General features: G+C 32.6%; 2 protein-coding genes across 6 annotated transcripts; one reads left to right on the top strand and one right to left on the bottom strand.

The window, feature by feature from the left end:
- Positions 1-3419: 3419 nt before the first annotated feature.
- LOC105333007 (dermokine) lies at positions 3420-12229 on the top strand. 2 transcript variants are annotated; one of them, XM_011435791.4, is made up of 10 exons: positions 3420-3625; positions 3831-3860; positions 4761-4775; positions 6161-6430; positions 7657-7710; positions 8607-8621; positions 8858-8887; positions 10728-10812; positions 11436-11509; positions 11766-12229. In XM_011435791.4, exons 1-9 carry the CDS (start codon positions 3586-3588, stop codon positions 11503-11505), a joined length of 609 nt encoding a protein of 202 aa, XP_011434093.2. In that variant the 5' UTR covers positions 3420-3585; the 3' UTR covers positions 11506-11509; positions 11766-12229. The 2 variants fall into 2 exon arrangements, with proteins under 2 accessions (XP_011434093.2, XP_011434094.2); XM_011435792.4 differs by lacking the exon at positions 4761-4775 and having other exon boundaries at positions 3422-3625.
- Positions 12230-12765: 536 nt separating this feature from the next.
- Positions 12766-26286, bottom strand: LOC105333008 (uncharacterized). 4 transcript variants are annotated; one of them, XM_066071940.1, is made up of 6 exons: positions 26123-26286; positions 24292-24309; positions 17496-17564; positions 15389-15415; positions 14933-15118; positions 12766-14283 (listed from the first exon to the last, which is right to left on the bottom strand). In XM_066071940.1, the coding sequence occupies exons 1-6, from the start codon at positions 26166-26168 to the stop codon at positions 13388-13390; spliced, it is 1242 nt and encodes a 413-aa protein (XP_065928012.1). In that variant the 5' UTR covers positions 26169-26286; the 3' UTR covers positions 12766-13387. The 4 variants fall into 4 exon arrangements, with proteins under 4 accessions (XP_065928012.1, XP_011434096.4, XP_019924771.3 ...); XM_011435794.4 differs by having other exon boundaries at positions 12767-14283; positions 14846-15118; positions 26123-26285; XM_020069212.3 differs by lacking the exon at positions 17496-17564 and adding an exon at positions 21719-21784 and having other exon boundaries at positions 12768-14283; positions 14846-15118; positions 26123-26284.
- Between the last annotated feature and the right edge of the window lie 575 nt (positions 26287-26861).

A 26861-nucleotide genomic window follows, 5' to 3' on the forward strand; every position in this document is an offset into this window, starting at 1 on the left:
GCTAAACCTACAGTTCATCAAACAAAATTTTTTGTCTACGTCCCATAATGCTCTCTAATGTTTTCACCCGTGGTGCTATGCCAAAAATGGCCAACTTTTAACTCGTAATTTACGGTGACTTAAAGTTTGAAGACACGTTTTGAGTACCGCATATGCTTTGGTGAGACTCAAAAGATTTGTTGCATGCTTCCATACCTTCGTATTGAGTCGAGAAACGTAGACAAAGACGAACAAAGTCATGGATGACGTCACAGTGCACTCGCGCTATATTTCCCGCGATAAATTTAGAGGTGGATCAAACATCTGTAATGAGTGTACTGACTATTTTAGTATAGTCTGCGATATCTGCCTCATTGACATATGATTTTTTTTAATGTTTTTTTAAGAGCCATACTTTACTGTCATATAGATCCATTGTTAAACTAATTGTGCATGCATGTACAGTCGGCAGGTACGTATATGAGTAGGGAGGAAATAAACAATAGGACATTTTGAACTAAATAAAAAGGAATAAAATGAAAAAATAAACAGGTAAACAAATTATGTAGATATTGCATATAGTCAGACCATTAAATTTAAAAGTGGGAAATTACACACCTACAAACAGGTACCGGTCTCTCTCTCTCTCTCTCTCTCTCTCTCTCTGGGTAGGGGGTTGCGCTGTATGTATCATAACCATTAAAATTAGTACCTTTGGCATACTTATTGTAGAGCAATACTCTCTCAAAAATTCTTTGACGTTCGTTGATACCTAAATAAAACTAAAAGTTGACAATGATGCAAGGTACAGTATGTGTAATTCTTGCTGCGCTCGCCAGAACGGTAGCACCGTAAAACATATTAGAACAAAATGTGACAATGTATGTGACATCTTTAAATTTTCAGCACTTGATATTATAAATCTTTGTATAAACAGTCATAAACCGCATATAAGCTTTCTAAAATATTTTCTTTTATACTTCTAAATATCTCATTTGTCATTTTTTAAAAAAAAATATGAGTTTACTATGACAGTCAACTCTTCACGTCGATTCCTATTGTGACGTCAGCAAACCCGCGAGCTACGTTAACATGGTGAACTTAACGAGGTCGAGTACAGAACGAGTACGCACGCTTTCGCGCAGCGTTTCATTTGTATTGTGACGTCATCTTTTTGCTTTGTTGACGACATGGCGTGATAGTTTCAACTGCAGATATTCAGAGAAATTTGTGGAAAATAGCTCGTTTGATGCGTAAAATTGATATTATATTGTGGAATAAACATAAATGCCTCGACGTATAAGCTATATTTGGGCTCGGGTCGAAAACGTGAAGAGGGTTCAGCAAGCCTATCCCTCTGTCACGTTGTCTTAACCCGCCTAAATATAGCTTAGTTCATTATTATAAAACATTAACCATGTATTTTATGTTTAAATGACCCATAATATGTGATGTTATATATTTATTTAATGCTTAAATATGTCTGAATGTTTTAATAATACAATAAAGATCACCATTTCCGTCATTGTCAAATAAAAACTAGTCATTATCAAACAAACTGGGAAATTTGGCATACAAAAAATAACTTTGATAAGACCCCTGGAACAAACCAGGAGGTAAAAGGTTTTTTTTTATTTGACCATTTGATGCCTTTTAGCAATAACTTTAATATGTAGAACAGAAAAAGAAATCCCTAGGGCAGAAGTTTAAAAAATGTGTAAAATTGGTACATTTCAAGCAAAATCCCATAGGGTCCTATGTTAAAAATTAACAATCTTTGAGATGACCCCTTAAACAAACGGTGTGGTAAATGTCTATTTTTTTTATTTTAAAATAATAATTATATTAGTAGAAATTTTTGTAAAAAATTTCATTCAAAAATCTAGGGCAGAAAAAATTAGACCCGGCCTCGTTCAATGCAACTAAGGTTTCATAATAGTAATTTACCAAAATGCCTCGAGCTGAGAACAGAAAGGTCAAACGTTGGATTTTAGAAATCCTGATATCACAAAAAAAATTTCAAAGATGTTGCAAGTGCAATTTTCTAATGCAAGCTTAATAAAAAAAATTTAAAAATGTGTTGTTTTAACCCTGTTAAACAGTGAAAAGATATCTTACATATCTGTGTTGTTTGAAAATCTACATTATAAAAATTATTGACAACTAATTATTAACATCAAATCTATCAAGCATTCATCGGCTTTTTTCTCTCCTCGAAATACTTTTTAATGTATAGATTAAAGAGAAGGGGGGAGGTGTCAACAAATACTCATCTGATCTGCCTTAAAACGTTTAAATACGATGTTGTGGGTCTTAATAATATATATACAGAAAAAACCAAAGTCTGTAAAATTTAAATATTAAGCCATGCCAGTATGCAGAGCTGTTCGTCTACAGGAGTTAAATAGAGCCTAGAGGTCATCCAACGATAGCAAGAGTAAGTTGGGGTAAAATACTGTCAAAAGTCTATTACCGTTATAACTTAACTGCTTTCATCAACGTGTTGCATTTTAGATTAAGCGTCACCTGTTTTATTGAACTTGCGTACTGTTTACGTCACTGCTACCACAAACACACAAAAAGACGTTAGTATATACCGATTTCTTTATTTAGGTCTGTCGTAAACTATAGAAATACGAAACACGATATTGACGTCATAGCCAAAAGGAGGTTTAGCGCACACGGCAAACTTTTTTCACTGATAACATGTGTTAGCCCCCCCACCCCCCTTTTTCAAGCAAACAAAAATAAACTTTAAAAAAAAATATTTAAAAAGGATTGAATTTAATAAAGATAAAATTAAAGGTTTGATTTGTGCCTTCAGTTACATTAATATTTAGTTTAGGTTTCGTTAATTTTAAAGTTGTACAATGTAACCCTCATCCCCTCTCAAAAAAATACTATGATTTCTTTAATAATGTATAGAACTTTAAGAAGAGACACACCAATTCAATTATTTGCAGTTGTTTTATATACTGCAAACTTTTTTTTCCAAGTTTCTTTTTCTATTCAGACATATACATGTATTTACAATTACTTGAATTTTGAGGTTTTTCAATTAAAAGATATGTTCTTCTTAATATATACCTTAAACAGTTTTTTTATTTAAAGTATAGTTTGTTCTTTATGTTTATGATTAAGATGAGTAATTGGAAATAAAAACTTCCCGAAACAAAATTCATCACCCATTAACATGTGCATTAAGCCCATTCCTTTGTATGACTGCCTTTTGGTAACCAATCTTTTCAAAAAATGCATGTAAGGTAACCAGAAATATACAATTTTTATATTTGGTGTAGAAGCATTTGACCTTTTTATTACCGTAACATTAACATATCACATGTAATTCACCTTAACGACCATTTAAAGAGCGCCTCGAATTGGCCGATGGTTGCCGTTTTATGGCGCCTTTGACAGCCCCACAGATTTCATCTCCGTTGAGAGCAGGAACAGAAAGCTGGCCTCGGTGACGAGGAACCCATAAATTAACCTGTCTCCGGTCTCTGTCATCCTTGGTCAAGTAAATTCTGTCCTTTTGCTGCTCTCACTTTGGCCCGTTTGACTGACCCGCTTAGACTCGGATTACAGAAAGGAGGAAATATAAACATGAACAGAGCAACATTTTTCAGTTTAAGTTTTCTTGTTGGTGAGTTTTTAAAGATTTGTTTTGATTGTTTAGAGAAATGTGCAGTTTTACGTTCATTTTTTATTTGATTTCTTAATAAAGAGTAATTTTTACAATGAAGAATAAACAGTAATTTGTATGATTGACATGCACAAACTTCAAACTTGTATATCTTTAAAATAGACCACCTTAATTATGTTCATTTAGATATTCATTTCCTTCTTAGGTTCCACATTAGTGATTGCTCAATCCAGGGGTAAGTTTAACTTTTTGTTAATTTAAGTATTCATAACCCTTTTTAAAACATAAAAAAAACTATTTTTTTTAAGGTGGTATGGGACACTTCCATGTTGTGACGTATTGTTTATCGAAATAAACAATAAAATAAAGTGTAATCATATAAGTAGTTTCTCTCCAAAAATGGTCTCCTAACTCCGTAGCGCAGTGGGTTAGAGAGTTTACTACGAACCTGTAAGTTATGAGTTCGAATCCCGCTGGGGGTTTTACAATTTTTACCTTTTCAAATATTTTTAAAAGCTATTTTTTTGTTAAATATTGTAAAATTTGAAAATTCTAAACCGGTGAAAGTTTTTCAATTACATTGTACTTTAATCCACATTAATATCGACAGATGTCCCATACCACTTTAAGAGAACAAACTGGGATTCATCAGTTGTTTTGAGGGTATTATTTCTGTTTTTAGCAAGATGTTTGTTTTCTTTCGCTTTGTTATATTATGTGGTTGTTTATATGTAGTTCGTAAACAATTACATCGCAGTAATGCATTAAATGTCACGCAGGTGATGGGCCTCCCTGTTTAATGCCTAAATATAACATAAAAGGCAATATACGACATACTTAAGAAAGACAAATGTGTACCAAGAATTTATGTATTTCACGTTGTTCCAACAAATACACAGTGTTCTTATCAGGAAATATTGAACCTGCATTTCTTTTCTATTATCTTTTAAACTAAAGATAACAGAATTTTCTGCAGATTTGCTTTTTTGCCTATTCAAATTACATATCACAATGCAATTAACATGTTAAACATGTCATGGTTTTTATCATTCAGTATCTAATTAAAATTTTAAATTTTTATTTAACTTTCTTATAAAAAATTTACCTGATTATATTGAAAAAATATTACTTTTAGCTCAAAATATGTGGGGTAAGTTTAATTAGAATGCAAGATTTCTTTGTATACCGACTGTTTTATAACAAACTATGGTAATAAGTGGCGTGTTGTGATAAGTGTATATATATATAACTTGAATCAAATCATTAACAACGAACTGACATACTGGGTTTGGATTACAAGAAATAGAATATCAAATAAGTTTTATAGTTATATACATGTACTTAAGAGCTTGTTTGAAAGACATTTTGGGTATTTGTTTGATTTCTTGTGTCTTGTAAATACAAAATCTTATTTCATGTGATAAAAAAAACTATACTTTCATCAGAAGAAAAATTAACTAGATTTTAACAAAATGTTGCCTGTTTTAAAAACATTATATAGCAGATAAAACTCGGTTTATTTATTTTTACTATGTATATTCACATGCGGACATAAATGCATGCAAATGTTATCTAACAAAGGATATCTCACTTTAATTGTGACAAAGGGGTTTTTAAAATTATAAAATAGAGACATGGATACTTAGATACATAAATACGTCATGTAACGAAACATTACTCACAATATGTCAAATACATATTAAAAATTATCTACACACGCGAATATACACGTGTCAATCATGTCACGCCTGACTGACGTTTTCTCATATATTTCATATAATCTTATATGAAATTCAACACAATGGATCATAGATTTCGCGGCCAATATGCCACCACTGTTAACGTTTCACGTCCTTCGCCTCTATTATGTCTCTTTTCTGCCTGTCAGCGCTGACAGGTTGCGGGGAATGATAAAATAACCATTTCCTCATCGTAATCAACTTTTTGTTTCGTCCTATTCCTTTATTTTAACTCATGCGTGAACCGTTTGTAAGCAGCCATTAATTCCAAAGACTTCACATCCTGGACGTGTCAGCATACTTTTTTAGTTTATGTCTGCAAAAAAAAAAATAATTAATGTCAAGTTAGTAAAAATCAATCATCTTCCTTCAAGAAAATGTAAATTCAAGCACCGTAGCACCGTTTTGTAGTCTTGAACGCTTGGTTGTTAAACGTTGCTTAGATGCATGTTTGCGTGGAAGGATAATTTTCTACCTGTCTTGTGCATTTATAGTGTAGAGATAAATGGTGTGCTTGTAATTGTTCCGTGATCAAAACTGCAATAAACTAACCAACAATTTAAAAAGTTCACATTTGAATACTTTTTGCCATGAGCATGTATTTTCTATGCAGAAAGTTAAACTTAAAATAAAATCCAATCTTATGACCGATAAACGTATTTCTAATTTTTTTTTCTGTATATTCTGATTCGTTGTCATATCAACATTATCTCTGATTTTAAGAATAAACATTAAAAAAATTTAAATGCAATCTTGCAATTCAATATCTCATAATTTAATTGTTTTCCCTTTTCAGGCCAATCCTCAAATAACCCCTCCTGGGACCCCAATCCCCATTTTTCCAATAGCGGGGGAGGTGGAGGAGGCCAATCACAGGGCGGTAATTGGGGCACCCAACAGGGAGGAGGCAGTTGGACAAGTTCTTCCTCGACATCTTCTCAGTCTTCCAATCCCATGTTGGAAGCAGCCAGCATGGCCGCCATGATGGGGCTGGGTGGCATGGGGGGCATGGGGGGCGGATCATCAGGTGGCATGGGGGGCATGAGTGCCCTGAACGCCATGACAGGTAAGATATCGTCACTAAAATAGACACTTGGTGCTATCAATATATATTTACATTTATAAATATGTTTCTTCATACGAACCTATAGAATAGCTAAAACGTTCATTTCTGTATGAACTTTTTCAGGACGTCACAATTATGATAGCACGCGCTTATCGCTTTTCAGTTGGATTATTGGAAACAAACAATCTCGGTAATTCTGAACGTTTTGTTGTTTTTTTTTTCAGCTGTAAACATAAGTTATAAACTGCAATGTTAAAAAAGTTAATTCAGATATGAACTTGGTTGGTACGAGATCAAATCTTCTGAGAAGCCTTCGAGCTTCACAAGGTTTAATCACGTAACCAACCAAGTTTATTTTTTCAAGGATGAATTAAAGTTTATTATAAAAACACGTTTCGGCATCAAAACATAAAATGAAGCGGGATAATACCATAAATATTTCCTTACCATAAACAAAAAAGTTTCTAACATTAGACAAGTCGTACATAAATTGCATATCAAACACTGGCGTAGCATCGGTTCATTTAGACTTTGTTCAATGCCGAATCCTATTAAGTTTCAATAAAATATTTGAATAGTAAAATAAGAAGCAAAGGAACAACTTTATATTTATAATTTTCTGTTTAAACTTAATAAAACAAAGTAGCAAAAATAGTGAAGGACCAGGTCCACTATCATTACCCAATCCTGTTACCACGTCAGTGACGTCACAGTGAAATACAGAGTACAGAGTGAAAAAAAACTCATTGAGTAAATTAAATCGTGATTGGTCAATCATTAGATATTTTGATATTCAGCAGATGGGCGTTTTCCAGCCACAGATGTTATATCTATTGAATAAAATACGTCATCAATGGAAAATGACAAATTGAATAACAAACTGTCAGCTATCTCAAAAATCCATAAAACAAAATACAACAATGCAGAGTAACACGGAATCAAATATGTATTTCAGGAAAAAATGTTATGCCTATCATCATAAAAAATATATGGTCATTGTTAATATAGTTAAGAAAATAAACTGTAGCTTTCATTCAGCTTCTTTTATTTTGTGCACGTTGCCTTCTTTTACCCAATTCAATTGTAATAAAAGATACATGCATGATATCATCAGTGCACGGAATTCTAGTGAAAAATTTCAATCTTGATTCAGTGAATCAATAGTTTGTTTTAGATTTAACATAGCCATCAGAAGAACGCTTTCGTAAAATGTATAATAATTTTAGGAATGATGAACCCGATGTCATTGATGTTGAACATGCAAGCAAGAAGTATGGGAGGTAAATATGTTAACCATTTTATGTATTTACTGGGGAACTATTTCAGTTCTTCAAGAACAATATTCGTATTCGTTACACGTTTTTTCATGAACACATAATTACGGTAATTTCTTAATGCCAACGTTAAGTAGAGTTAGAATATCAATTCATCAATGAAAGCATCCATGAAATACACATAAAGACTAGTGTATCTCACGAATATATTAAAATCTGAACGTTTGGCATATTCATTAATCATCTGATGCAAATATGAATATTCATTAGGATTTTACTAGCCCAATTGCAAAATATATCATCTAAATGTTGCAAACAGGAATATTCTTTGGCCAAGATGCTATTCTTGAAGTTGTATTGTAATTCCCTAAGGTGATTGAATGTTAACCGTTATATGAATGTTTCCTGAACATTGACTCTTTGTCTGCCGAAATTTGACCGTTTACCAAATTGTGACTAAATATTTACCAAAATGTGACTAAATATTAACTGCAGTGTGACTGAATTTTTGGTTCTTGCAGCAGGCACGTAGCATCAGAGGGGGGGGGGGGGGGGGGGGCTGCCCCCCCCCCCCCCCCACTTTTTCTCGCAGCAACAAATATTTTAAAATTTACATATAAAAAATGGAATAATCATGGAGTTGGCCCCCCCCCCCACTTTTTTGGGAGTATGTACACGATGCTACGTGCCTGTGCAGACATTTAGTTATCTTGATTTAACGACTCATTTTGTCACTAATAACATTAAAATACTTTAATAATTAACCATTTTTTTTAAAAAATGGACCCAAATTTTTTTCTATGAAAAACAACTATTTCTTTACAGACAAAAATTATTGTGTACAATTTCAAACAAGTGTGAAAACATTCTAAATATATTTTGTTGTTGTTTATTTTTCACAGATAACTTTAATCCAAGTAAGTGAATTTAAGAACTTTATATTTGTGCTTGTTTGTTAATAATGATACTTTATTTCATTCAACTGTTTCTCTTTGGATTTTTTTTTTTTGGTTTCATACTATAAAAATATGCAATGCCCTATGTTTAAATATCTTTCTAAAATCAAAGTCAATATCACACGATTAAACTTAAATTTAAAAGCATTGTTTTATGCCTGTATATTCATAATGTTAATGTTTCTACACTTTTCCAGGCCCGCCCGAAGTAGTGTACACAGCAAACCGTAAGTAGAGCTATAATTGCTGTACACATCTACAGAAGCAACTTTAAAGTGCAATGAATTTCTAACAATTTAAATTTATTACCAATTTAAAACTTAGAAATGGGTTTCTAACAAATGTCTGTTTTACAGATTATTCAAGGAAATTTCCCCTTTTTTATCATTAATATGTGCGTAAGATGATGAAAGTTAAATTCAGCCCCACCTTCAACTATTTTATTTTGCAAATGACTCATGATTTATTTATTTTTGGACATATTTGTTATCTTTCATATTTATAGAGGCGATTTCCATCTTTTACTGTCATTATACATTTTGTACACGGTCTTTGACGTCATAATAGCGAGCGCAGCTCGCCGGCGCGCAGCGCCGGCGCGAAGCGAGCTCTACCGGCAAGGCGTGTGTGAATAGAAAATTCGGACTATTTGCACATTCATTCAACGGATTTTTTTGGCGTCAGTAAATCGGACCAGTAATGCCTTGTTTTAATCGTCCCAGTAGTTCTCTGTAATTATGGTTTCCCATTTCACACTCTCACGAGAACAAGATAAAAGACTATGTACATGCATTGTAAATAACACAACGCCAATTTCCATTACTTTTAAGACTAACGGAGTTATCGTCCTTTCGAGTGACGTCACAATGGATTTCTTGCACATTGATCCGACAGAATTTTTCGGAGTCAGTAAATTTCGACCCACAATGCAATTCCTCAATGTCGGCCGATCTCACTAGACTGGATACCATCTCGCGAGAATCAAAGTAAAACTTTTGAGAAACAGATAAATTGTGTAATTTCCAGAACATCATGCTTTTTAAGTAAACAATCAATATTTTTCGCGTAGTTTTTTCTATAGTGTGTTTTCAAAGAGACAGACTACACTTGACCGACGTGAACTTTGACGTCACAATAAGGGGAAACAACTCTAAGTAGTTATTGTAAATCTGCTGAAATATAAATACCAAAATCTTCTCAAAATCTTGCAGAGCTAACGAATCGAGACATTTCTTCAGAGATAGGAAACAGCTGTAACTTGCTCTCATTTGGATGAATGCTCACATTTATTTTATTCACTGTATTTACGGTAATTTCCAGGAACGTTTTTTTAAATGGGGCGTGCATGGCAACATCATTCAAAGAATCTTCACAAGCAAAAAGAAAAATAAAATTCTCAAAATTCTAATCGGGGTGAGGAATGGGGAGTGCGTAGTATGCCTTTAGCTCTTTAGCTGCTCAAAAGTGTCTTTATTTTCACTACTATTTACGGTATTACATGCTACCGGGGGATCCATTTTCCTTATGTGATCAACAAATTTTTTAATACGTAAATTTGATTTCTTTTTAAATGGGGGAGGGGGGATTCTGTGATAAGTCAATTTTTATTTGTTTAAGAAAAATGTCTGCTGCAAGAAAAGAGGAAATATTATGTTAAAACATTATGATAAAATCTTTATTATTCAACAACATTTTATCTGAGATAAATTCTATACTGGCGTGCGACCAGTATATTTGATCCGCTCCGACAAATTCTGATGTCGCTACACTTTGTTCAGCGACTATCAGAATTTCGGAGCGTTATTAAGCAGCTGTCAGTGTTTAAGATCTGATTTTAATCAGATTGGTATATAAATAAATAAAAAATCTTATGAATTATGAATAATAAAAATTTACTTGAAAATTGGTATATTTATTTTATTTTGCATTCTTCATTTACGTGTACTTTATGTCACTACTTTTATTTTTATTGATTTTTGATCACCTGCTGCGCTCGCCCCAACGGTCGCACCGTAAAACATATTATTTCAATATTTTCACACATTAATGCCTCTTTGGTATTTGTAGAATGCCCTGCTTTTACAACATTTCGACAGTGCCATATTAACCCCTGTCCCATCAGATGCAAACGATTCCCTGCAGCACGTTGTGTGTAAGTATGACGTAATCACGTGGAATAATAGAGTATGACGTAATCATCTGGAGTAATGAAGCATGACGTAATCACTTGAAATAATGAAGTATGACGTAATCAACTGGAAAAATAAAGTATGACGTAATCAACTGGAAAAATAAAGTATGACGTAATCACCTGGAATAATAAAGTATGACGTATTCACCTGAAATAATTAAGTATGACGTAATCATCTGGAGAAATGAAGCATGACGTAATCACTTGAAATAATGATGTATGACGTAATCACATGGAATAATAAAATATGACATAATCACCTGGAATAATAAAGTATGACGTAATTACATGAAATAATGAAGTATGACGTAATCACCCGGAATAATGACCGTTTTCTCTGAGGGCGCGAGTAATCGATAACTTGATTTGAAATCAATCGGTACATCCTATGATGTGACCGCTTCTTTTCTTGTTTGATAGTTTATTCATCAATTAAAGAACCCTTTTCTTAAAACCTTCCGGACCTTTGTTAACTCGATACCCCCATTTGATTTATCATAATTATTACAATTATTTTATAATTATTATTTATATTATCATCATCATCATTATATTATTATTATTATTATGTATTAAATATACAGAACAAACCCCTGCGGAGGATGCGCCCCTGAATGGTACCAGGGAGGGAACAGAATTGTTGACTGTGATTAAACAGGTACAGGACAGGTGAAAATATCGCCAGATTCTGAATAGACGCAATAATAACATTTAATGATATTTAAACACAGACAATAATAATATTTTTAAATTCTGTTTTCTTTGGTTTAATCTAACTATGTCATATTTTCACGAATTTACATATGTTGTTGCTTTTTTTTTAATTCATGAATTACTTGATGTTTAACATTTGCTAAAACGTTAGTAGTATTAAATTATTGAGTGATAATTAAAGGTGCACATTTTTGTTACAGATTAAGGATGACTTAAATACAGACAGGAGTTATCCTTTGACGCTTTTAACCACTTTGCCAAAAACAAAAACCTTCGTAGCGAGAACATCTGTATCTTACTCCAAGGCTCTGCTAGACTTTACAAGAGAGATGAAAATACGTAGTGAATATATTTCAATCTGAAATACGTACATTATTTACCAAGTGACATATTACATTTATCAAAAATAATTATTTCTATAAAATCTAATAAATGTCTAGTTCTTTACTGTGTAAAGAATTTCTCCGAATATAAAAAAAACCTATATTACAGCTCAAACGAAATATTTACTCATTTTTTGCATATGAAATATGCAAAATCTTTGTATATTTTCCTTATTCTGAAGTTATGTGTATATTTCTATTGTATATTTTTTTTGTAATCAAATAATTTATATTTATCAATTGAATGTTAAATATATATCAATAAAAGCCTCATTATATAATATTTCTTTCCTTTATTTGATTATGTGATTTTTAATAATAAGGTCAGAGTATATAGATTACGGTAAAATACAGCACATAGGCCTTGTGTTCTTTTCTGAGGTGATGTACTGAAATCTTTGTGATTCCTTATATGATATTTTACTCACTTGTGATGGCAAACATTGGTTAACACATGTATGTTGCCGTTCACTTTAGAGATTAAAAAACACAAAACAGCCCCCAAATCAATATGAATGCATGGAAGTTTGCAATTGTTTTATTTAAGGTGTGCTTGTTTGTCCTTTAACATGCGCAAAAAAGAGGGATATTAATGGAAGGGGGAGGCCCCTTATTTCTAAATAATATGCAAAATTCAACACAAAGAATGGAGTTCTTGGAAACTTGCTTCGAACCCCCCTGGCAAGCAAATTATTCCCCGCGTCCATTTGTACAACAAATTCTGGATTCGCTCATATTCAAGCATGGTTTATGATAAAAGACTGTCGTTAACACCACTGAGGCACCTTAATTATGCTGAAAAAAATAACCCTAAAGAATATTGTTTTGCATGGTAATAGTTTATTAAGAAAACAATAAATAAGTTTATTTACATCGGGAATCGGATAAATCTATCTAGAGAGATGACATGTATATAATAAAAAAGCTACTGATGAAGAAAACAATACATTATGAGTAAAAGCGAAATGAAAGCACAATAGAAATGAGAACATGGAAATGGTTTCAGTTTTGTCAGATTGCGTTCCAAATTACATCACCAAGAGTGGTACATTTATCTTAAAGAAGAAATTTTACAGAATTAGAAATATTCACATTGCTCCAAAACATACCTGGCTAGTGTATAACGTAACAACAGCACATTTCATAGAAATATTTGAAGCAACATAATATATATTGTAATAGCAACTTGATATAAAATATATTCAATTGCCTATGTTTCTATCGGCTGATGATGCTTATTAAAACAGTTTTACGTTATGTTGATTCTGTTAAATAGAAAACTTTAGTGGGTAGCTTGGGTTGCATCCTGAAGCAGCGTGATCATTGAAACATGGCTTACATCATTCATAAACTCATCTCAAACAATCGGTCGATGGTATCCTTACGAGATTTCACCCCATACATGTGCATTTCCAGACAGATGCGTGTTTTTGGATACCTCACGTAAATGCAGACATCATTCCTAGATTACCGAACCCTCCGCCCATTAACCCACCCATCCCTCCGCCCATTAGACCGCCCATTCCTAGACCTCCCATCCCCATGCCCATCCCACTCATCCCCATGCCCATATCCATACCCATGCCCATACCGCCCATTCCAGACAACCCACCCATCATATCGGGCATCCCGCCTAGCCCAGACAAACCTGCCATACCACCGAGACCGCCCAATCCGCCCATCCCACCCATCCCGCCCATACCCATACCCATTCCCATCATACCACCACCAAGCATCCCGGCTTCCGCCATGTCACTCATCATATCCATTTTCGTATCCATCATATCGGAGATGTGATTCTGCATTGATTTGGCGGCGGCGACCGATGATGCAGAAGTCATCGCTGCTGCTCCAGCCACGTTGGCTAGACTAGCAGTCGCAAGTTGAGCTGACTGGGCAGCCACCGTGGGAACCGCCGCAGCCTGTGCGATCGCAGTTACTGGCGGTGCCGAGGGCTGGGAAGACGGTTGGACTCGCAGCACAGGAGAGGACTGGAACACCGCTTGTGACTTAGGGACAGTGTTGCGAAGAGACGCCGCGCTGAACGTGTCTTGAACTGCAGGCATCATGGAAGGAGCCTGGACTTGGTTCGTCTGCCCCCCTCCCGATGTCTTGGTGGTACGTTTGACTGTTATCTTTACAGAAGCGTTTGGCGTTTCTTTCCGAGTTTGACTGATGATGTTGTCGTTCAGACCTTGGTCACGTGCCGGCGTCTGGAACGCTATTCCTCCCTTCAGTTGAGTTTCAGGGAGCTGATTCCCCCTCATCGCATCCAGTCGTCGCTGCAAGTTCTGGATTGCTGCAGAACGACTCAGAATTTTCGTGTTGCTAGGTTCTAAAATAAGATTAAATTGAAATATTCTTTATTTCATTAAAAAAAATCAATTTACTCTTTCTTCTTTTGCTGGATAACACTGTGTAATAAATTGGTACATATTGGATTCATAACGAGAACTCTACAGTTGCTAATTGCTCGTTTATATGTTTATTAAATAAACATGATCCCTTGTATTTACTAGTAATGTATGACACTTAATTTTAAGATTATCGTCATATGCCTGTGAGTATGCATTAAATATTGTTATCGTGGTTTTTTTTTTTTTGTTTTTTTAGCTTTTATCATTTTATTTTCATAAAATACGAAATACTACGTTTTGGAACGTAAGTATGAGTATAATTAGAAATAAAATCAAATATTTGCGTCTTTGTAAAGTTACATACACCAATATTTGCACATATCACACTATTATATTGATAACATAGGAAATTCGATAAAGTGTTGCAGCATTTACCAAAATGTACAAAATGTCACGCTGATGTTCAAACTGACAGTTACATACATACATATATATATATATATATATATATATTCATTAATTAAAAGAAGAGCAGCTCACTTGAAAAGGAGGCCCTTGGGGGAGACATGGAATCGAGAAGAGATGCAAAGTTGAGTGATGGAGGTTGTGGGCTCCTGGTCAACAAACCTGAGGTGTCCAAAAGACCCATTCCGGGGTCACTCAATCCCCCCGCGGAGAACATTCCCCCACCGAGATTGGCCCCTCCTAGAGACGGTGCGCCAAACGACGCGCTCCCAAAGTTCATAGCACTTCCGGTTCCCTGTCCCGTCATCTGTTGGAGCTGATTGTTGATCAGGAGACGTTCTAAAAGTTCTACAAATTGACAAACACATTGATTCACATAATCTGCCTTAAAACACAAAATATCGTGATGTCTAATATATGTGAATGCTCACACATTTCTTTGGGATGTTATTTGTACTATATATATAGAAAATGTCAAATACACGTATATAAACATTTGCTTTTAACTTTTTTATGTTTGTAAACATGTTTCAAACACACGCTTTTATTCATTTCTTTTTATTTCATGGGCGTTTTTTTCTGAAATCTTTCAAAGAAATAAATAACTATAACACTCACTCTGTCTAAGTCCTGAGACACTGCCCCCTAAAAAAAGAACAAAAAAGCAATGTGAGTAAAACGAATAAGATCTTTTCTATATATTTTCAGTAAATATTTTTCTAAGAAATGCAATGCAAACAAAATTTATTAAAATTGTATTTTGACCATAAGCAAGTTATCGTTTGGATTTCATTAACATACAAGGTAGAGAGTATTTGAGTCTTGCTGAATAGTTATCAAACAGATTGGGTTAGAATATAAAGAAGTGTATAATAAAACCTCATTCAAAAACATGCTTAAGTAGTGGTTTTTTTTTTTATTCTACTGAAATTCCCTAACATGCATAGTACACATTGTCCCCTATTTTCCTTAAGATATATTGATTATAAATACACAGTTTCAAAGAGATATACATCTATTGACCAAATGGTTACTAACGATAAGATAAAAAAAAAGTCGTTGAAATTGACGTGATGATCAAATCAATTTTTTGCGATGATAATATACCGTATATCCGCTTTTTTTTATCGCGTGTCACAAAATTTGCCAAAATGGGAAAATATATGTAGCATTTTCTATTTCCGTTAGTCATTTTTTGCGATTATAAGTGTCCTACAGAAAATGATACAGGATATAATTTCTGCATATTTAATTTTTTGCGATTAAAAAAGTTTGCGAAAAAAGTGAACATTAGATCATCACGAAAAATATTTGATATACGGTATTCATTCTTGGTACCGGGTAATGAAAGATCTTGGACTTAAATCAGAATTTCAGTCTTCTACAAAATATTTATTTCATATAGACTGGCACATGGAACGTGATGATTTTTTTTGCCGTGAAATTGTAAAGATATTTCTACTGTTAAACGCTCATCCTAAATCATGCGCATTTAGTAAGTGCTTGATTTGAATAGATTCATTTTAATGTTTCAAGCAATTACCCCGCACATGACTATGAGATGACTCATGGCATATGACCACTTCTTCTTGGGTATCAATTTGTTTATATCTTTGATTAGAACAAATGCGGATAGAGAAATGCGATAACTATTGAAAAACTTTGCCAACAGGTCATTACAAATTGTACACAAAAAAAACAATCTTTCCAAACATGTCATTACAGGTTAGAACCGGATTCTTTAAGACAATGTAGGTGGTACATGTATGAGCCCATCCCAAGAAGTTTTATTCATGAGTAGTTACTAAACCGAACGCTTTGGTCCTGTCAGCGCTAGATATGCCCTACTGATTGAGCCTACGTCAGGAATTATGCAGTGACGAATGCACTAAAAACGCTACAAGCCTGACATTAGTAGATCCGGGCACGCTTTATATGATTACTCTATGTGTCTGAGCTGACGTTAATGATCAAACAGTGCACTATGCACCGTAAATCATCTACAAGTAGTTCTAAGCTGCAAAGCGCATCTAGTTTCTTATTAACATCTTTTTTTTACCGACAAAAGAACATAAATGAAGCTCTGATTGCATATATTCTTGAATACCGGTATACATCAAAATAAAATTGTAACGTTTCAAGTGTGTGTCATAATATCGTTTTGTTTCATTAAAGTAAGCATTATTGCTATAAAAGTTATTAAAAATAATAAATCAAATCATATATTTATTTACAAGAATACAATGTTAATGACTTCCAATAACTTTTTTTATTTCCAGTAAATGTCAATAATTCTTATTAAACCCAAAAGTTCTTTATGCAATGCACTGGCTTGCCCCATTTGATAATAAATATATCGCATATCAAATTGCTAAAGTGTATCAACATACAACTGTTCTATAATTAATACACAGGTATAGATTAATTAGAATTAAGGGATAAGTACATGGCAGTTATGTGGAACTACTTCTTGAAAGTGATCATAGGGTGTTATATTTAGTGTTTCTTTTTAAATGTAATTTTAGGTTTTCTTGGTGTTCCTGGAGTTTGAACAAATCTCTGTTAAAGAACTCTCAAGACAGTAAGACGATGACAATATTTTCAAGGGATGTCTAGATATGACTAGATTAGCGAACTCTAAAATTATCTTAAAGTTTTATTTCTGTAGGAACTAGATTCTAAGTTTAAGTTTTCTAAATATAGATTTCCACAACTAATTGAAAACCTTCGGTTGCTAACTCGGCGACCATGTCTTGGGTTGGCATTTGGAAGTGCAGCATGCTGGGAAATTGATCTGCGTGTAAAGGGACCGAAACTTATAAGAGTGCAACAGAGACACAGTTAACAAAAGGCGATACGATACAAATAAAACTGTTATGATAAAAGTTAGTAATAAGTGTTCACAGTATCAATTGTAATCAATAAGTGTTCACAGTATCAATTGTAATCAATAAGTGTTCACAGTATCAATTGTAATCAATACGTGTTCACAGTAACAATTGTAAACAATAAGTGTTCACAATAACAATTGTAATCAATAAGTGTTCACAATAACAATTGTAATCAATAATTGTTCACAATAACAAATGTAATCAAAACGTGTTCACGGTATCAATTGTAATCAATACGTGTTCACAGTAACAATTGTAATCAATACGTGTTCACAGTATCAATTGTAATCAATACGTGTTCACAGTATCAATTGTAATCAATAAGTGTTCACATTATCAATTGTAATCAATACGTGTTCACAGTAACAATTGTAATCAAGAAGTGTTCACAATAACAATTGTAATCAAGAAGTGTTTACAATAACAATTGTAATCAATAAGTGATCACAAAAACAATTATAATTATAATCAGTTAGTGACCTTATTAACATGGTAAAAAAATCCTTATCTCAATAACCATTATAAACAAATATTGATCTTAATAACAATTGTAACAGTAAGTGATGCCAATACCGATGTTCACTATAATTGATCCAAATAATATCGTAAATTATCAGCGATCCTAATATCCTTGTCTACTGTAAGTGTTACAAATAACTTTGATAACTACAAGTGATAAAAACAACTTGGTTAACTGTGAGTGATCCTAATACTACTGTCTACTATAAGTGTTACAAATAACTTTAATAACTATAGGTGATAAAATAACTTGGCAACTATGAGTGATCCAAATATTACCGCCTTCTATAAGTGTTGAAAATAACATTTATAATATTAAGTGATAAATAAAACATTGATATCTATAGGTGTTACAACTATTTAACCTTAATAAATATAAGTGATTACAATATCAATGTTAACTTTAAGTGATCCTTTAACATCCTAAATAATTAGTCATTTCAATAACAAGTGTACATGTACCAATAAGTGATCCCCAATACAACTTTTAACTATAAGTGATACTAATAACATTGGTATCTATTTGTGATTCAAAAACCAAAGTTAACTGTAAATGATCTAGGTAATATTGTTACCAATAAGTGATTCCAATAATAAAATGTAAAGCAAAAGTAAAGGATCCCCAATACCACCTAAACTGTATGTGATACATACAATTTTGTACAATTAATGATCCCAAAACAACGGTTTACAATAGTTGATCCAAAAAACTTTGATAACTTTAAGTGATGTATCAAGATCACTGTTATAAATATAAATGATGCAAATAACACAACTAATTATAAATTATAACAATAACACGTACAAATAAATGATACCAATAACATTATTTACAATTACTAAGGCCCGTTTTTGTGCCTACAATTAATTGTGACGTCACATTGTTCTTACTTATTGTAACGTATAACACTATTATCAGTTATCAGCTGGCGTCCATCACGACAAAATTTTATCCTAGACGACTCTACTAATTGCGCCTCCAATGTGAAGAGCGCACTAATGAAAATCGAAAGTAATCACTAATACTATCAGTTATATCATCAGCACCATTAGGTGATATGTTTATGTTTGATCAATAATAGAAACTTTTAACTATCACAAACGAACAATGCACGTCAATTCCCAAACAAATCTACTTTTCTCGTAAAGTTCAATATGATAAATAAATGAGTTGAAATTATTGAATAATAAGAGTATAATAAGTATAATAAAAAAAAGAATTAAAATATGGATTTTTTATATTTTTTTAAGAATCACACACTAGTTAACTCATGAGATGATTTAACACCTAATGAAAATCGTTTGTACACACTGCAGAAAAGTCAACTAAAGTTAGATGCAGCAAAAGGCATAGGGGTTAATTCAATGATAACTAGAACACTAATCCTTTGATATTATCACAGATAATATATTCATACAGATAACAATTACCGTGGAATCATCATTTTTCGTGGGGACCAATGTTCGTGACTTTCGCGGGTAACCCTTGTACACGAATTTACATCAACACAAACGTAAATGTGAGCATATCTTATTTACGAATAGAACTTCCTATTTACGAAATTACGCCCCCGTGAACCATAAAAATTTTGGCTACCCACGAATATTGACCCTCTCGAATAAAAATGATTCCACAGTAAGTTATTCTCTCATCGATGCCCTGAATTCCTAATACAGAAACATATCAAGAAGATAATTACTGCATTAAAATAGCTGACTACAACTTGAAATACTTAAGTTTTTCAAATCAGCATAAAATGCCTTGAAGCATGATAGATAAGGTGGATATAAGTCAAACAGGTAAAACAAATGCAATTTTGGTCGAAAAATTATCTTTTTAAAAATATTGGTAAAGTCAATATGAGCAGAAGCCTCATAAGGATTCGATTTCACGATATGCGGTCCATAAGCCCGATACTTTAGCGCCAATGCGCTTTGATGATATACAACCGAGTAGATTGATATATACTATTAAATAAAACATTTAAATCACCATCTTGTGACGTACTACCTTAAAAAGTATAAGTCTAGGTGTAATGAAGTACCTTAATCAAAACAAGTTTTTACACACATGGAATGTCGAGATCTACTTGATACATAACAGACATAAACAAATAAACAACTTTTCCTACAGCATACCACAAACAACAAACAACGTAACATAATAGCATGCAATAAAGTTAGTAAGAAAACAAAGTAGACTGAGGGAAATATACAAGTTATTGTGGCGTTAACTGTTGACATGGATGTTAAATTGTTATCAAAGTGTTATTTCGTGGAGTGATTTATTGTGATTTTTGTTGTAGTGTTTACAGTATTGAGTTATGTCTCTTAAGAATTGCAGTTAATACGTAATTAACTAAATGGTCTGTGAAAATGTATCGTGATCTTAAGGAGAGTTCATAACATATTTAGCACAATAAAAAAAACCTCTTTATGTCATATTGTATATTCACACTTCTTTCCATTATAAGCATGCTTTAAGCCAAAAACCAATATTACAGATAAATGACTGCTTTCTTTTGTTGATTTGTTGACATATTGACATATTGAGCCATAACAAGACGGCAATTGAAAGCATTTTATTGTTTAAAAAGCAGTCCTGATAGAACAACAGAGAATATGAACAGGGTAAGCCTTGTATGGACCTGGTTGGGGCATTGATATTGACATTTCCAGCGGAGTGGCCGGTTAATCATAATGTGTAATTAAGGTGTACCATCAACGCCACAAGTTAATGTTTTCTGTGACGTATGACCCAGAAGCGACTGACCGTATATAGTCATAACAAATAATTCATACTTTAGGTACTGACTTGCTGGACACAATGATGATGTTACGGAAATACAGAACCAGTAAAATACTAACTTTATATCAGTTTTGGATTTTTGTCATTGAACGACAAACGTGCGATTTGGTAAAGAAACACTTATTAGTCGCTAAAACTTGCACCTCTCTGCATTATTGACGAAAACAAAAATAATTGTATTACTATTAATAAGACAATAATAAATTGTTCTCTCATGGCCTAAAAATCATTAAGCATAATTTCGTTTGTTTAAGAATCAAGCAATCGTTGGTTTGCTCAAACATTATTTCTAACAATGGTTATAACACAGCGGTTTTCTACTAACCTGAGGCTTGTGAAACAGTGACTTTTTGCCAATTATGTTATTTGAATAAAAATAATTCATGAATTGTTTACTATTGCTTATAAAAGGTAAAACTGATTTTATTCTAACAAATAAGCGTTTTCAACTTTGAACTTAAAAAAATATATAACTTACAATGAAGACACCCCCACCCCCTCAAATGACTGTGATCCGAAACCGACGTTCAACGTACGGGTTTATCATTGGTAAAATCGGATATGTTCTTACACTCACTTTCCGTTGTTGACTCAAGGCTACAAAGATTACAAGTACCGAATCTAATATGGGTTAATTTGATATACACCAATGAAAAAAATCTACCGGTCAATGAAAACTAATGGATTATAATTAGTGGCTATGATCACTACAATGAATAGAATGAACACCTTGGTGGTTTCTGGATAACAGATCGTGTCCCAGAGGCGCTGTTACCCCTGGTCGAGGATACCTCACTGAAAATATGGTGGATGATATATAAATATTATTAGCATGATGAAGATATTTATCGGTCTCCGTAAATTCACTGTTTGGCTGAGTATTTCTCTTACAACTTTGACGGAAAATAAAGTGTATTGTAAAAGTGGTTATTTACGCTGGTGGTTAAAAACGAGTTTTTTATGGTAAAACAATACCCGTGGTTGTTAAATAAATGTGTAAGAAATTCACCTTTTTACCATATGCGCGGGGATATTTTATGCGATTTTAGGCTTAGGCCATTGCAAGTTTTTTCGTTATTTAGCGTCCACCCAAAACTCAAAATCCTATCTTTCTATCAGGAAAAAAACACAAACCTTGGTAAAAATACACAACTTTAAAGTTCAACAAAATAAAATTTGTTTATATATTTTGAAGTGTTTTCTTCATTTTGTAACAAAATGCAAAAATAACAAATACCAACTATATGATTTCCACTTTGAATGTTGTTATATTTGATTTCTGATCCGGATTTAAAAATGCGATCCTGAGCCCGACATATGAAAAAGCGATCTAATTTTATGAACAACAATTGTGGGGTTTTTTTTTTTTGGTTTTTTTTAATTTTTGCCTCTCAAAACCAATCCGTCCGCGGACGCTAAACATAGAACAAACTTGGAATGGCCTTACCGCGTAGCTAGTGAGACATGTGACGACAACGAACAGTGTTGAAAATCAAAAGTTCGATGAAACAATACAAAACAAGAGCTGAGCACTGGCCTCTACAAATATTAGAGGTATGATCAAGGGCCATGGAGAAATGATCGTCATCCGCTGACTGCAAATTTCCCCCACGCGCAAATAACCACATTTACAGTACTCCATTAAGCCAAATACATTGCTGATTGCCATTCAATAATATGTAAGGAATGATATTAAACATCACTAGTATGGTAAAGATAATAAATTCATTATTATCTGTAAGTGGTCTAAATGCACTTGGCTGTTATTGCTTATAGCGTTTTTGACAGAAAACATACTACGTTGAATTGCAATTCACTAAAGTCTAAAGAATGATATAAAAATACTAATAGTATAATAAAGATACCCAATCAATAATTCTCTGCAAGTGTACTATATTTGTCAATTGATTCCTTTTAGCGTTTCCAAATGTAAAGCATATTCTGTTAAATCAAGTACTTTGTTAATTGTCTTCAATAATGCTTAAGAGTAGCTGCATACTTGAATACGTTAATTAAATGAATTAAATGCGTTTCTTTTATAAAATATTAAGAGTTCATGATATTAACTTGATTTAAAGCAAAAATGCATGAACAGTACCAAAAAATAAAGTATAGATTGATAATGAATCATTAAATCAAAAATATGCGTTGCTGGAGAAATGTACAGATGGTGAAAATAGTTATTTAAACACAATCCGGTAAAATGATGATGCTAGTTGATATTTGATTGAACACTATGAATCCTATAGCAAAGGGTACAATAACTTTTAAACATAAATAAAGCAACCCACATAAACCTATATCTTTAAATTGCAACTGTTACATCTGCTAAAATTTAGGCAAATGTTCATATTAGGTTGATGGTCAATTGCAAAATGAGGCTCGTATGGTGCTTAGTGAAAGGGTAAACATCACATGCAAATCGCCCATCCAACACACAATGAAGGGAAACTTGTCCAAAATATGATATTGCTTGAGTTATTTATATACCACTGCGTGTAAATATTAATAACGATATTATTTCGCAGACGAAATTTGATATACTAAATTATACTGAAGAAATAACGATATCCTTTACTCATTAAAAAGGTATATCATAAAATAGTTTGATATAATCCTACATCGAAATGTTCAAAGAGAAAAACAACTTAAAGGATTCTGTAAGACAATAAAAAAAGCGTTTGAAGTAAAATGGAAATATGGTTTAGACCATTTAATTGCTATTTACAAAGACAAAATGTATTAGGACTATGTAAGCTCTTTTATGATGACGGTAATGGTTTTCTTCACCAAAACAAACTTTATTCTTTGTGTTTGTTATAAAGATAGTTGCCTAAAGTTGCGTCTTGTATTTTAGAAATGTGCCCATACATATATTAATTCTAGTCCAAGTCACTTATATTGGATTTTAACGTTTAAAGGTATGAATGTTTTAGTATGGTTCGCTTTCTTGCTAAATAATTGGCTTGTATGTGTATGTAATGTTTGTTGCTGCTGACTCTTTATATCGTAATTCAACAAATGCGATTGGTTGGTCTTATATAATGTGCCCACTTGAATCATTAATCATTAATAAATCGCTTTTTTGACAAATTAAGTTACTTAAATAATAGACCTCATTTAAATATCATCAAAATGACCAATGAAAATGAATCACTGTATTTAAAGTGACCTTTTTTTGGTTGTATGTAACACCGACAAAATGGTAATTTTGGCATACAAGTGCATACAAGAACCCAACATAACATGGGATCATGTTAACCTTGGACTTTGTTAAGATAATCTATATATGATATACTTACGTTGTCCATTCACACAGCCTGTAAAAAAAATACAAACTGTTATGTTTCCCTTACACTGTTTCTGATAAAAGTAAAAAACAAAACAATAAAATAAAAAAAAAGTCTAGATGTTTTATGTTTATGCATACAAAATCAGGACTTTAACATTTTGTCATTTTACGGATAACATGTAAATTCACATATTTCTGACCTAGATTTGCAGATCAAATGCTAACCAAACAATATCAATATATAATTTGTAAAGCATAACAGCTAAAATCAGTAAACAATACCAAAGGTGTCTGAATGGTGTGAAAATGCACGTTCGGAGACACTCAATGATGTTCTGACACACCCTTAGGTCCAATTGACCCTGGGGTCAGATTCCTCACCCATTACGTATTGACTAACGTGACAGACTCAGTGACCATTAAACTAACAATTGACCGTTACAGTCGATTTATATGCTGACTTAGATAATGACGATTGTCTCTGTAATTTGTAATACCATGATGCGTGATTTATAACACATGGGGCTTTCTTTTAAGACGGCTGGACAGTCATTGCACTTTTTATACTAAATCTATCTTCTTTAGAAAGAGTTCATTGTATGCATATATTGGAAATATTCAAATATTAAAGCTAAAATATTAGGAAGCTTTCTTTACTTAAAAAGTGTATGGTTTAAAAATCCTGTCTTAAATTTTAAGGTTAATCCAAAGATAAATTTCCTGACCAAAAGGATAGACCCCAAAATTAAATTTTGTGTTACATAAATTATCTCTGTCGTCACAAGGGTGATGGAGATTCTTTGTTTTATCTCAAAATAATCTTTGCTACGAATGTGAATTTTATTGTATATGTGATTGCATTACAATCATTGGATTTCATTCTTTCGTTGTTATTAACCTCTTGAAATTCAATTGCGACTAAAAAATTCAATTGTGTAGCTATTGTATACAGTTTTGAATACAATAATGTATAGCTTTTGTAATTGTATAGCCAATCTTTGAAAATCAGTCGCAGTACCGCGGTTTGTTTTATCAGAGAAAAAGGAAACTTGTACTCAAAGACTGTTCATAGAAGTTGAATAAAGTTTTAATGTTTCAGTATTTAATTTTGTCAAAAAAAAGTTTTCCAGGAAATATCAAATTAATTATTGGTAGAACAAAAGTATACAAATTAAGTATCTTGTATGGTGGTTTGGTAAGTTTGATTTCATAGATAAAATAAAAGTCCTGAAATGTTTCATTTTTTTGTACATGTGATCAACGGGTTTTCCCTTTTTTCAAGTCATCCTATTATAGAATGAAATATCTCCAAAATTAAATAAAATTGTTATTTCTATGCACTACCTGAACATCTAAAATTAAATTGCATCTGCAGTTTGTGAACGCACAATCAAAATATAATTTTCTCATTTTTCTCTGTTTCAATTAATATTTATGATACAACACCTTGTTATTCGTATGCTGGAGGCAAACTATTGATATCATCTTTAGGCTTAACGAATTATTCAGAGCTGCAACATTAAAGAAACTAATTGGTTTTATGTAACCAATATTCTTTGCTTTTAAAATGTTAACCGTTAGGTTTTGATGAACATTTTTTTTACGACGATAATTCAAAGTAGTAATTGAAATAAAGATAATCATTGTTTTAATCCGCTATGTATCATAACAAAAAATAAGACTTCAGTGAAAAAAAGGTTGATGATGCTCATGAACATTTTACATTTGAGTCAATATATGTTGAATATACATAATGATAGAATAAAAGAAAATCTCATAAAAATCGTTTGAAATGTTCGTAAATTAACAAAAAAAAAATTAAATTTAAATTAATATCTCACCTATACTCAGAAGGAAGAAAACAGCATTTTTGACACAATTCCACATGGCTTAACCTCAGTATTGAAATGGACAAAACAGTTACACCGAGTTTAAGTCATTAGAGCCAAGTCCACCAGTTTACGACGAGTACCAGTCTAGGGAATGAGGTCCTTGACAGATAATGCAGAGAGTAGGATCCCTGTCAGTGTAAACCACACGATACTGGCCTCAGGGCTCAACACTTCTACATGTGCATGACCAATTATCGCTGATGCATGTAAGTTTTTTTTTCCCTTTGTCTGATGTTAAGGTGTTATGATTAATGTTATAAGAAAATGATACACGAAATGCTTGAATGAGAAATTCTAAAGTAAACCTTAGGAAAAGTTTCTTTACGTATTAGAACCTGTAATTAACAAAAAAGGCTGGAATATTCATCAACGTCGGGGAGTATTATTTTAATTTTGAAGAATAAAAATAATAATTTAAAAAAAATACCGATCATGAGAAATAATAAACAAAACTTATTAAAATGTCCTTTATTTATTAAAAACGTGCTCTTTTCTGAAGAAAAATATTCTATGATATTAAGTAAATCTTTGGTAATATATTTACATGGGATGGACATGTCATTGCTTAGCATTTAATATTACTTATAATAGTGATTGATTTTGTCTAAATACATCTGTGTGCGTTTTAATTATTTTTTTTTGTTATCAAATTATAAAATCTTTTAATTTCTGAAAAAGACAAAACAGA

Source organism: Magallana gigas, chromosome 1 (genome assembly GCF_963853765.1).
Source record: "Magallana gigas chromosome 1, xbMagGiga1.1, whole genome shotgun sequence".
NCBI classification, from domain to species: Eukaryota; Metazoa; Mollusca; class Bivalvia; order Ostreida; family Ostreidae; genus Magallana; species Magallana gigas.

Coding starts and splice junctions, on each gene's coding strand:
- LOC105333007 (XM_011435791.4), top strand. CDS start 3,586: ATGAACAGAGCAACATTTTTCAGTTTAAGTTTTCTTGTTG. Junction 6,431..7,656: donor TGCCCTGAACGCCATGACAG/GTAAGATATCGT, acceptor TAATAATTTTAG/GAATGATGAACCCGATGTCA. Junction 10,813..11,435: donor TTCCCTGCAGCACGTTGTGT/GTAAGTATGACG, acceptor TTAAATATACAG/AACAAACCCCTGCGGAGGAT.
- LOC105333008 (XM_011435794.4), bottom strand. CDS start 26,168: ATGTGGAATTGTGTCAAAAATGCTGTTTTCTTCCTTCTGAGTATAG. Junction 15,416..17,495: donor CGCCGAGTTAGCAACCGAAG/GTTTTCAATTAG, acceptor TTCTTTTTTTAG/GGGGCAGTGTCTCAGGACTT. Junction 14,284..14,845: donor CCCAAGGGCCTCCTTTTCAA/GTGAGCTGCTCT, acceptor ATCTTATTTTAG/AACCTAGCAACACGAAAATT.